The sequence below is a fragment of the Alnus glutinosa genome, chromosome 3 (genome assembly GCF_958979055.1).
Source record: "Alnus glutinosa chromosome 3, dhAlnGlut1.1, whole genome shotgun sequence".
Lineage (NCBI taxonomy): Eukaryota > Viridiplantae > Streptophyta > Magnoliopsida > Fagales > Betulaceae > Alnus > Alnus glutinosa.
The window spans coordinates 6,244,268-6,257,623 of NC_084888.1; the positions used below are offsets into that span (position 1 = coordinate 6,244,268).

General features: G+C 35.6%; 1 protein-coding gene across 1 annotated transcript; it reads left to right on the forward strand.

Moving 5' to 3' along the window:
* The first annotated feature begins 1,302 nt into the window (after nt 1-1,302).
* LOC133863525 (uncharacterized) lies at nt 1,303-10,066 on the forward strand. The gene is made up of 8 exons (XM_062299499.1): nt 1,303-1,653; nt 5,751-5,772; nt 6,429-6,485; nt 6,567-6,648; nt 6,812-6,907; nt 7,012-7,136; nt 7,236-7,254; nt 9,207-10,066. The coding sequence occupies exons 1-8, from the start codon at nt 1,560-1,562 to the stop codon at nt 9,441-9,443; spliced, it is 732 nt and encodes a 243-aa protein (XP_062155483.1). The 5' UTR covers nt 1,303-1,559; the 3' UTR covers nt 9,444-10,066.
* Nucleotides 10,067-13,356: the final 3,290 nt, after the last annotated feature.

Sequence of the window (13,356 nt, forward strand, 5' to 3'; positions counted from 1 at the left end):
CCACCAGCTTACTCCATGATTTTCACCGAATAAATGTAAGGGAAGGGGAGAGTATACAAAATATCAATCTTCCAAAAGTATGTTGGCAACCTTCGCCCCCAAGTATCATAAAAATTAATCGAGATGCTAGTCTTGATAAATCTAATGGGCATGTGGGTCTTGGCATGATTGCATGTGATTACAAAGGGTTTGTAATGGGGGTTCGTAGTCTTACTATTGAATGTCTCACGAAACTTGTAGTAGCTGAGGCAATGACAACCTTATATGCAACAAATTTCAACACGGAGATGGGCTTTCTTGACATTATCATGGAAGAAGATGCTCTACAGATAGTGAAGAAAGTCAACTTTGATGCACCTTGTTTCAACATTTTTGGCCATTTTGTGGAAGACATCCAATCTGGCTTAGGCTCCTTGAGGTCATATAGCTTTGTACATGTCAAAAGAGAGGCTAATTTAGCAACACATGGTTTAGCCCGTGAGGCTACCACTCATGTCGTAGAGTTTACATGGATAGAAATTTCAGAAGTAATTTTCAGTATTGTTTGTTGGGAATCTAGTACCTCTACACTTTGATTTCAGTATTTTCTAATGATTTATATGAAAGTTATCTATGTTAAAATATATATATATATATATATATATATATATATATGTTTGGTTTGGTTTGCCTCTTATTCTATATGCAGGGGTGAAACTAGAGTTTTAAGAGGAATGATTCTTGCACTACTAGTGTACTAGTTGCGCACCAGTAGTAATTTTAGCATTTTCCGAATTTTAATTGAGGGTAGTGAAACTATATATTAAAATAAATTAGAGGCTAGGACAAAAAAATTAATTTTAGAGAATTCATCGATCTTAATTATAAAAAAAAATAAATAAAAAAATAAAGAATTTTAAAATTTTAAAAGCTTTTTTACAAACCTAAAGGGTAGTATATGGACGATCAGAACATCTCTAAATATTAAATATGTTTGACTTAAAAAAAGAATATATTAAATGTGTTTGCTCTAAAAATTAAGAGTGAATTTTAGTCGTGATTGTCCATATTTAATAACATGAACATTAAATAATAAGAGATGCAACTGCACACAGCACGCCAAACTCTTACGTGTTTGCAACAAAAAAAATTTCTGGCTAAAATATTGGATAAAATTATTTTTCAATTATTATTATTATTTTTTTTTTGTAGATATTATTAGATTTTGAAAAAAAAAAAAAAAAAAAAAAACGGAGTTGACAATTTGAGTCTTGGAGGACTTTTTAAACGGATCACTACCACGCCGTTACACACCCAATCTCTCATCAGGGATTTGTCAGATTTCTCGGTAACGTCCGCTAGGCTTTCCCTATCCTAGCTGTACTTACCAAATTCCGAGCTTTTCTTTTCTTCCCAATTACTCTTCCCACCACATATAAATACACGCACACGGCACACCAATCACCAGAGTCTGCCTCTCCGCGTTTTCTTCAAACGCAGATTAAAATTTTCTTCGAATCGCTTCGGTGTCGTTTCCAAGCAAAGGGGCTTTGGAATCTGATTCTCGTTCTTCGGCAGCCATGGATAAACAGGTGGAGAAAATGCAGCTCCGTCAGAATTACCGGAATCTCTGGCACTCCGATCTCCTCGGCACCATCCAAGCGGACGCGCCTTGTAAGGACTCTCTGTTTGGTTCCTGAGAAAATATTTTGAGATTTCAGCTGAAATTGCGTGTGTGTGCGCCTTTTTTGTTGTTCTTTTTTTCTTTTGAAGTTTTATTTTGTTGTTTGGTTTGTGAGTGGTATCCTGTTTGGTTGTGAAGAAAATGTGAGAAAAGAAAAGAAAACCGAATATTTAGAGTTTTGAATGGTCTTGTCAACGAAACCGATACGACTATTTGGCTTTGGTCAAGTGATTTTTCTCATGAACACCATTAGAGCCGGTATTAGGACTCTCTTTGTTTAAATTAAGCTCTATCCAGCGAGGACTTAATGCTAGTTTGATTCGTTCAGCTGAGATATTTGATGAAAAGTAAGGTTTTACCTTTTACTTTTTTTTTTTCCCTCTTTTCTTTTCCTTTGTTTTCTACGCAGCCAAACGAAGTGATTATTGTCTTTGTTTTGTTGACAATTGTACATTTGGTTGCGGAGGAAATGTAGGAAAAGAAAAGGAAATTCAAAATTTGCGTCTTTGAACTCTATTTTTGTCTTCCTTTTTTTTTTTTGTAAAAAAAAATCAATTGAGAGCAAAAAAAGAAAATTCAACATTTGCATCTTTGAATTTTATTTTTGTCTTTTTTATTTAGGGTTGATCTCATGATAAAATAATATACGAAAATGACATTGTGAGAGAAAAAAACAAAGAGATTTGAGGTGACCGAGCATTCACATTTGGCTAGTTAAAATAGCCAAAACGTTATTTTGACTCGACTTCTAGAAAAAAAAATACCTAAAAAAAAAAAAACTCTCCATCTGGCTAGCCACTTTGACTAAAGAATTGGCTAGCCGCTACAGTGCTCAGCAAATTTGTGGAGCACTGTAGCTCAACAATGCATAAATTAAATCAATAAAAAAAATCCCTTTGATTCTCTCTCCTCTTTGGGAATTGTGAAAATAGATGAAAAAAATATTTTAAATGGAATAGTGAAATTGGAGAGCTAAAATGTTAAATTGGATATGGGTGCTTTGAAAAAATGAGTAGCTAAAATAGAAAAATTTGTTATTTAGATAAATATTTGCTTAACTTGATGTGAATGCTATGACCTTAGAGCATCATACCCAGCTAGCCAAAGGTTATTTTGGCTAGCCGAGATGCAAATTGGGGTGAAAAAAGCACCTACATCAACTAGCTACTTTAAGCACGGTACACTCACAAAAAAAAAAAAAAATAGCATTCTCTCTCCTCTTAGAAAAGAAAGAATATAGAATTAAAAAAATCATTGAAAAAAAATATTTAAATGGAATAGTGGAAGCGGATAGCTAAAATTGAGAGTGGGATGTTGGTGCTTTGAAAAAATAGGTAGCTAAAAGAGAAAAATTGTGGTTTTTATAACTAAAATAGTGAGGAGATTCGCTAAGCGAGATGTGAAAGCTCTTAGAGGCCTATCTACTATTACACTCAATTGGGTTACATTTTTATTGTATTGACTTGAATTATATTGAACAATACAATTGTGGTTGGTAAAGTAGGATACTAAAATTGTGGTTGGTGAAGTATAAAGGCATTTTGGTACTTCAATATTCTTTTTGAAACTCAAGATAAAAAGCTTGTGTTCGGAAGAAAGTGAAAGGATCGAATTGGGTGGATCAAATGAATAATCTTGAACTAATCTAGGGGGTAAGAAGAGCAAGATCAATATATATATATATATATATATATATATATATATATATATATATATATATATATATATATATATATATATCAAGGAGGGGCCAAGCAAGTCAAAAATGGCCTGCAGGTCTAGGTTAGAGGTTCGGATCGGGGCCAGAGCTAGTTGAGGTGCATTGGTGGATAGAGTCGGAAGTATCCGTGCACTTTGCATGTGTAGGCCTTATGGTGCTTGGGAACACGTGTTAGGACATGGTATGTGTAATGCATTGACGAGTAGGGCCAAAGCAAGTTGAGGTGCATTGGTGGATAGAGCAAGAACGGATCAATCTAGGTTGAAGTGGACTAGGCTGAGACAGTTTGTTGTAGGCCAGATTTGAAGACTTGGGCTAGGTTCAAGAAAGGTCATGCAGGAAACGTTTTGAATTCAGTTTGACCAAGAGCGTGCACACCAATGGAAACACACCATTCGCACGTGGTTGGTTGAGGTGCGGGGAAGTATCTTGCACAATGCACTTTGCGTGTGTAGGCCTTATGGTGCGTGGAAACACGTGTTAGGGCATGGTATGTGTAATGCATCGATGAGTAGGGCCAGAGCGAGTTGAGGTGCATTGGTGGATAAAGTCGGAATGAATCAAGCTGGGTTGAAGTGGACTAGGCTGAGACAAGTTGTTGTAGGCCAAATTTTGAAGACTTGGGCTAGGTTCAAGAAGGGTATTTCAGGAAATGGGTCGAGCTTCATTTGACCTAGAGCATGCATGCCAGTGGAAATGCACCATTCTCTAAGTGCACATGGGTGCGTGGAAGTATCCCTGCAATTTGCATTTGTAGCCCTTATGGTGCGTGGGAACACATGTTAGGGCATTGCATGTGTAATGCCTTGACGAGTAGGGGGACCAAAGTTTTCCTCCAAATTGGGTTGGAGGCAATTCCTGCAATTTAATTTATTAAATTGACATTTTTCCTTCAATTTTTAATAGAGCATGTGATTCTCACATGAATTTTAAAAATGCATGTGAGAATCACATGCATTAAGGACATGTTAGTTTAATAGACTGAGTTAGAAGAATTTTCTCCAACCTAGTTTGGAGAAAAACTTTGTCCGAGTAGGGGTGCGTGAGGCGCATGAAGTAACAACAAAAATGCAAAGGTGGCGGGTGGAATGAGTGGGAATGCAAATGAGCATGTGCTGGTATGTGCAACGGTTCTGGTGGTGGCAGATCCTGGGATTCAGTAGATGGGCAGCCTTTGAGGCCACTTGTGCAGTCAGCTATTGACGAAAACATTTGCAGTGCATCAGGCTGGAGAGAGTGCACAGAGTGCATCTGACATGGAGACGGGGTGCATGAGAGCGCACGTGATGGTTCTATCGGCATCTTTATCCATGGCATGGTAGATTGGCTCCATGTGAGCCTGAATCCGATGATGTGTAGTGGGGAAAACGACTTGAATTGTGGCTAACAGTGGTGACATGTATAGAGGTGTGTGGAGCAAAGGGAAAAGAGGTTGCAAGAAATTGGCTTTGATGCTATTTTGAAATATGATATATAAAATAGAAAATTAAGGACAAAATTTGCAGAAAGAAGAAAGAAGAAGTAAAGAGATTTTTGGTGGATCAGCATTAGAGCCCTACATCTACCATTTATAATGCCCAATAGAGCTATATTTTATCATATTAACTTCAATTATAATGTACATACTAATGAAGTATATTCTACTTCGTTAATACAAATTAACGCAATACAATTGTGGTTGGTAAAGTACAAAGGTATTTTAATACTTTAACAACCTTCGTTGAAACAAATACTCCCTGTACTTGTTCAGATACTCCCTGTTCAATTATTGCAAAACGTAAAAAGCAAATAAGAAATATATTGGAGCATACTGGATTTTATTATGCCATTCGGGTGCATGCAATTTTTTTTGGCTGGGTTGAGTTGATATTTATCGTTGAACATAAGGTTCTTCCCCCCCCCCCCCCCCCCCCCACAAAAAAAAAAAAAAAAAGAGAGGAGGGATTGAAGCTATATGAAATTTGATTGCTGAGATGCTAGAAAAAAAAATTGATGCCATTATAAATTAATGCCTCAAAAGCTTATGCTGAAGTGAATTTAATTAGTTAATTAATATCCTAACACTGTTGGGTTTTTCGATGGACAATTGATTTTTCTCTGTTTTGTATTAATAATCCACTTGTTTTTATGGTTTTGTTGGGAAAGAAAACATTGGAATTTGGTTTTGAATCTTAAACTCCACTCAAATTATCCTATAGCAACTTCTTAGCATAGCTCAAACTGGATGTTCATTGGATGTAGATTTTAATTTTGTTTTTTTTCCCCTTCCCTTAGAGATCAAAACAGGAAGCCTGCCTATTTTTATATTTTCTTTTCTAAAATTACATTTGATCACTGAATTTCCTTTTTGTCTTGTTTGATTTGCAGATTGTTGCTTTGCATTATTTTGGTAAGTGTTCTGATCCATGATGCATTCTTGCTTTGCATGTTGCATTCTCATATCTATGTTTGACATAATAATGGTATTCTAGTTTTACTGGTTGTTGTGTCATGTATAATGTAGATGATTTTGTTGTTGACATGTGCGGAGGGCATTCTGTTAGTTGATATTTGTACTTTGCTTCTTTTTTTTTTTTTTCTATAAATCTTTTTGTTTGGATGTTAAGCTTTGGAGAGAAGGAAAAGTATACATTTAAACCAAAATAAATTTGGTTTCAATAGGAAGTAGTGTAACTATGTTAATATTATTCATAATTGTTCAACTATGTTGATTGTTTAAATAGGAAGTAGGATCCATTATTATAGAGATCTTCGGTAGAAATAGTATTTGTTAGTATATCGTACTGCTTCATTGGTATTCATTGATCAGTAATAATTAAAACAGTATGTTAAAATATCAAGAAACTTTGTTTGAGAGAAGAGTCACTTTAAATGTCTATTCAGTTACTTAAAGATGATCTGGAACTTGTTATTTGATAATCATTGTAATATAATGCTCACTGACAAGGAAAAATGTGATTCCTCTTTCCCTTGCTTTTTTGATAATTCAATGTTGTGAATTATTTAAAAGTGGTTACCATCTAATTTTTCTTTGTTACATGATAGTGGTCCCTGTGCTTCTTACCTGCTGCGTAAACGGGCTCTTTATAATGATATGTCAAGGTAATAATTGAGGTATCTCCCTTGGATTTTTCTTTTAACAGGGTTGTTCAAAGCATAATTCTTATTTCCCATATGCTATAGGTACACATGCTGTGCTGGCTATATGCCATGCAGTGGCAGGTGTGGAGAAACAAAGTGCCCTGAATTGTGTCTTTGCACTGAGGTATTACAGTTGTTTGATTGTTCGCAATATGCTTTTCATGATAACCATTCATCCATAATGTGAAAAAACGAGATGGTCAGGCATAATATACTTTGTACTCTATAATTATTACTTTGTACACAATTTCAGTTTCTGTTTCTGTGGTTTCTTACACTTTGTTCAGGTTTTCTGTTGCTTTGGAAATTCAGTTGCCTCAACACGCTTTCTGTTGCAAGATGAGTTCAATATACAGACAACGCAATGTGATAACTGCATTATTGTACTGCTCTCTCTCTCTCACCCAAAAAAGAATATTCTATACACACTTGCTCTGCTTCTTTGTCATCCACATGTTTGTCACTCGACTCACTGCCTTCTTTGCAGGGATTCATGTTCTGCCTCCAACAACTTGCTTGTATATTCTCCATAGTAGCTTGCATAGTTGGAAGTAGTGAACTTCAAGAGGCTTCACAATTGTTGAACTGTTTGTCTGATATGGTTTATTGCTCGTAAGGCCTTATAATGCTCCCTTACTATAATTCATTCAGCTAAGAGACATGAAATGAGTAAATCCTGTACTGATACTATGACTTGATTTCTTTCTGCAGGGTTTGTGCATGTATGCAGGTATGCAATAAAAAAATAAAAATAAAAAGAGTGCATTTAGAGCCTGTTTGGAATCGCATTATGGACCTTAAAAAGTACTTATAGTACCTTAAAAGTTGTGCCAAATAAAAAGCTGGTTTGTTTGGTAAAAAAATTCAAAAGTACTTCCTTGACTTTTTTTACTTTAAAAATAGGGTTAACAGTTTTTGTCACAATGTACGAACCCACACGAAGGTAAACGGTTAGAGGTAAGCTTAAAAGGGTTCGGGTCATAAAATACTTAACCTGTTAAATAAACGGGTCATTAACGGGTCAACCCATTTGACCCATATACTTAAACCCTTTTTTTTTTTTTACATTAAAAAGTAAACTTAAACAATCATGTTACTTTCTCTTTCTCTCACTGTCTAAAGAGTAAATACTATACTAAAAAAATCTCACAAAAGACAAAACAAGTCTTTTTCTTTTATTGAGTTAGAACTTTAACAAAAAAGACAAAGACTAAAAAAAATTAGCTTGAGTTTTTTTATTTTTTTTTCATAGTTTTCGAACTTGAAGTTAAACCAAAACAAGTAAACAATAAAACAACTCAACGTTTCATACTTTCAACTCTGGAGTAATATGATTATTCAAACAATATGATTTTTTTTAGTTTATATTTATATTTTTATAGACTTTATTATATAATAAATCAAACGAGTCGTGTCGAGTTGTGTCAACTTGTTATTTAAGTGGGTCGTGTTAGGGTCAAAGGGTTTAACCCTTTTAGTTAAACGGGTCGTGTCAGGGTTTACCCTTAACCGGTTGACCCGAACCCGACACGTGAACCCATTTTGCTAGCCCTATTAAAAAGATAGAAATGCACTTTTGGAAAAAACTTAAAAATAAAGCTTTTTCTAAAAAGCTCATTTTGGTTTTAAAAGCTCTATTTCTCAACACAATTTCAAACATGCTCTTAGAGCATTCTTAGTAGCCTCATCAAAATAGTTTTTTAGCTATTTTGGTGAGCCAATTTGATGAAAATTCTGAAAAACCACTCCCAGCAGCCTCACCATTTTAACCAAAAAAATTTGATGACTGAAATTACTAACCAAATTAGAAGAGGCATTTTCACTCAACAACCCACTCACCAAATTTTGTTTCACCTTTCTCTCTCACATGATTAGCACACTTTTTTCCTTTTTTCTCTCATTTTCTTATCCCATCTCCCATCTCTCACACGATAATGTCCTTATTTTATGGATATGAATGATTTTTTGTAAAAAGATTATATAGAGAATAAATAAATAAATATGAAAAAATTATTATTTAAATGAAATAGTGAATATTGACTAGTTAAAATGGTGAGGCTGCTGGAGAAATTTTAATAAAGTGGCTCACTAGAATAGAAAAAAGTGATTTTTAGTTATTTTGGTTAGTAAAATTTGGTGAGGCTACTAGGAATGCTCTTAATAGCCATATAGCCGATAAACTTCATATATTGAATTGAAGCAAATGAATAACTGTTATGGGCTTAATTTCTCAAGCACATAACGGATAGAATAAGAATAGTTTGAGGAACCCTAACACCTCTCGAATCAACTCTAAAGCTGAATCATAGTAATCTTTGCTATTCTTTATTAAATAACTTATGGTGTCTTTAAATAGACACTTACAATACATAGTAGAAGTAAAAGTCTAGCTAGAATAAACCACTTTTAATGTTATCAATAATGATAATATAATATCTATAATATTTAAATCTTAATCTAATCCTAATTATAATGTTATCAATAAAGATAACTTATTATCTCTAAGTTATTCTAGTCTTAAACTTCTAATGAAATTCTACATTCTTATTCTAAATTAAGAGAGTTTTGCTACTACAAGACTTCTTCTGCCATAGGATGTAGACTCGTAACAATAACACATAACTATTAGGTTGCAGTTGTAAGGTTTCAATGACATTGTTATTGTGTTTGTTTGTAATTTAGACGCAGCACAAGATTGAAATGGATAAAAGAGATGGCAAGTTTGGACAACAACCAATGGCAATACCAGCAGTCCAGCAGATGTCACGTTTCAATCAGGCAACTCCTCCACCAGTTGGATATCCATCCCAACAAGCATATGGACAGCCCTATGGCTACCCCCCACCCAATCAAGCTCAAGGTTACCCTCCTGCCGGTTATCCTCCGCCCGCATATCCACCTCCCAACTATCCCAGGTGATTTGGGTCGATGATGGAGCTTTCTCCTGAATATATATCTGTACATGGATATGTTTCAACTTCAACCCAGGCTTTTGGTTTTGCTCATCTGGTTTTCAATAATGGTCTTGATACAATGATAATTGATAAACATCAGGTGCTTTAATTTGTTATGAATCAACATATATGGACATATTCTCAGCTTTAAGCTTCAGCTCCTTAATCTGTTGTTCAGATAAGGTCTGATTTTTTATTTTTTTTATAAACAGTTTCGGATGTGTATTCGGGATAATCCTTAAATTGTTTTTCTTTTTAGTTATTGAGGTTTCCATTCTCGGTGGACTTTGCCCGCTGGGAGTGCGCTAGTGACAACCACTTTGGCACGGATCTCTTCCTAAGCTATGGCTTCTATGTTTTGGAAAGGTCGCCATTCATCGCCATGGCCTAATTCAAATCCTTGGTGGTTTTTGCAGAAAATGAATCTGCATTAAAGTGACATGTAGAGAAGGAAGCCTACCAGGGTTAGGTGGGAATTTTTCTTTTTCTTTTTCTTTTATTTTTTCAGTACCCGAGTTTCTTTGCTAATTAAACTTGATATCCCAGTTTGATGATTAATTGATTATTACGTGATCCAATTCCGTCCAATTGATTTTATTGCTGTTATTATTTTGGCATGCCCGAGGGCTGTCTTCGTTAGACAAAAACGATCTGACCCTAGCATGTGTAACATTATATTGAATTTTGATATTTAATCTAAATATAATATATAGAAGCAGAAACCCAAGTGAACCTAAATTCGATGTGCCTAAAATTGTGATAAGTGACGTTTTAGGGCGCCCGAAATTGCGACAAGTGGCAAACTCAAGTTCCAACCCCTCTCAAACGCTGCTTCGCCTCCCTAAATGTTGCCGAACTTAATTTGAATTAAAATTCCATTCATTTCAATTCAAGGACATGCTGAATTCCCGTTGAATCAGTTCATCCAAATCCGGCAAGTGCGGCGACGAAGGGCAAGGCTGTGGCGTTTGCCAATAGCTCGACGCCTTTGCAGAACACGAAGCGCTCTTGGAGAAGATTTCGAAGCTAACTTTAGAGTGAGGTTAATTGAATCTCTTTTCAACGTTTTGGGTTGGTTTACTTTGGTGGATGGGTATGAAATGGGTTAAGTTTTGGTTAGCGTGTGATTAAGGCTATTAATCTAACAGTCTCGAGCTCAGTTCAAATAAACTTGACTTGGGCAAATAAATGAGGCGATCATGAATTCTAAATTATGCTTAATTATTATACAATATAGACTTGTATAAACTCAGCTCGACTCAGTTAATGTTTGTGATCACATCCAATATAAGCTTGGATTTACTTATTAGCTTATTCGTGTATGTATGTGTGTGTATATATATAGGTTTTATAAATGTAAGTATGTTATATAGGTTACTTGACTATGTATATAACATTATAAATTTGTAAGCATAACTAATAATATTCTATATAAATATAATATTGGTATACACTATATGCTATAAGTATATACTACTAAGCATATATAATATATCATATAATAATGTAAGCATACTAACCCCTATAATTAAATATATAACATGTAACCTATTTATTTATGCTTACGTATTAACTATAGTCTTTGACTCTAAGTATATACTGGTTACTTATGTGCTTAAGTAATTAAAAGAGAAATGATGCAAACCCTTCATGATTGTATATATATTGACAAGGATTAGAGGACGAATTTCATAATTTAATTCTCTGGCTTTTCTCTTTGTTTTTCTCCTTGATTTTCGGGATAATCCTTCCAATCACTTTCATTGATTATTCTTTAGAGTTCCATCGGTACGTGTGGAAAAGTTTGCATCTTTATAAGTTATTAGTGAGAGGCTTCATTTTTTTAAAAAAAAAAATAAATAAATAAATTACATTCTAGTTAGTATTCCTAACTGTAATGATTCTTTATTTTAATTTTTTATGCATTTGATCTACTAAAGAAAATCCATGACATGACAGGTTTTACTCTTTTGTCAAATTACTAACATCTTGCTTAGGAAAAAAAAAACCCCAAAGAAAAAACCAAAAAAAAACAAAAACAAAAGTTGGAACCATTCTGTTGGGATCCGGCTTTCATGCTGTTAAACAAATCACAGTATATATGCTGTTAAAAAATGAACGGACAAAATTGAGAGTAGCAAGATCTAAGGCAAAACGTTGGGACGTTGAAACACTTGACACTGTTTGTTTTCAAAATATTTTTTTTCTTAAATCAAGAAAGAAAGAAAAAATGCTTTTGCAAGCTATGGCACATTGTGGGTCCCGCCATCTTTAGCCGCGTTGTTTCATACAACATGAATGTTATAACACGAGCCTTTGTTGGCAACCTTTGAGAAGTTGAACTCGCTGCCATTTCCATTGCCAACACTGTCATTGTCAGTAGGGGTGAGCAAAAACCCACCCACCTGCACTGCCCCGTGCCCCCAGCCATAATAATCACAGTTTTTAGTTGATTTTTTGTGGGTACGAGTCCAAAAATGATATATCTGTGCATGGCGAGTTGCGGGTTGGGGTTTTTAAAAACCTGGGGACGCTCCTCGCCCCTCTGAAAGAAAAAGAAATAATAAAAAAAAAAAACCCTAACCCAGTAAACCCTAGCGCCTCTTCATTGTTTTCATTGTTTCTTTCTAGACTCTTCCCAGCCGCCCCTTCGTTTTCTTCCTTTTCTCCTTCACCCCCTCCGTCTTCTTCCTTTCCTCTTATGGCTTCACCCCGCCGCCGCGCTTCATCTTCTTGTGTTCATGGACATGCACGTTCAGCTCGAGAGGATCAAGCATTGCAAGCATTCCAGATCCAACAGTGAGGTAACTCCTCATCTTTTTGTTTTGATTCATAGATTTCAGATTTCTATGGATATAGATATAGATATAGGTTTAGTTTAGTGTTTGATTGCTGAGAGGAGGTTTATAAATTTGGATGATTTCTTGTGCTGCTTCAATTTTGCGAATAATAATCGTTGATTTGTTTGTGATTTCTCTATGATTTGTTTGGTTTCTGAGAAAAACTGGCTTTGGTTTCACCTGTTTCTAGATCTAGATATTGAACTTGTCCCGCTTTACACAACCCACACCCCTCGCCCCGCATCACCCCGTACCCCATGGATTCTTCATTTTTTGTGCGGTTTATGGGTCCACTTTAAAGAACCCTCATGGGTGCGGGGCGGGGCCAAAAGGGGGCGAAAACCGCCCCCCTGCCCCCTGCTCACCCCTAATCATCAACTTCAAGTTTGGCCTCTTGGGAGCTGATCAACAAATCTCTCTGTAGGTGTTTGTGTTTGTGTGAATTTTTTACATTCTCTAACGTTCGCTTTTGGGTTTTTGGCGATCAATTACGGATGGAAAGCGCGCTAGAGACGTTGTGCAGGCAGGCGTTTGGTGCCAAGAGGTACCATATGTTGGGAATATACTTGCAAAGATCATGGATTGTGCTCTTCCTCTGTTGTTTCTTCCTATTACATTTTTACGTTTTCGCAACTCCACTTCTAAAACTCCTAGGACAGCTCGACAACATGGCAGAGTCGTCAGGGATCGTGGCTTGTTGGCTAATACCCTTGCACTTCAGCTTTGCGTTTCAGTTCCCATTGCAGAGATTCTTGCAATCCCCACTCAAGAGCTCAGTGATTGCATGGGTTTCTTTTGCGGGTCTGCTGGTTAATGCTTTAACCAGTTGGCTCTTCGTCTGTGCTTCAAGTTCTTGTTCTAGTCTAGCAACACGTTCTTTTTTTTCTTTTTCTTTTTGAAGAAAAATTATTGATCTTATTAAAATGTGAAATCAACCAGAGCATAAAAGCTCTATAACATCAGAGATGGAAACTCTGAAACAATAATCTGACAAATAAAGTCAGTCGTACATACAATCCAAGAGCGACTTAACGCCTG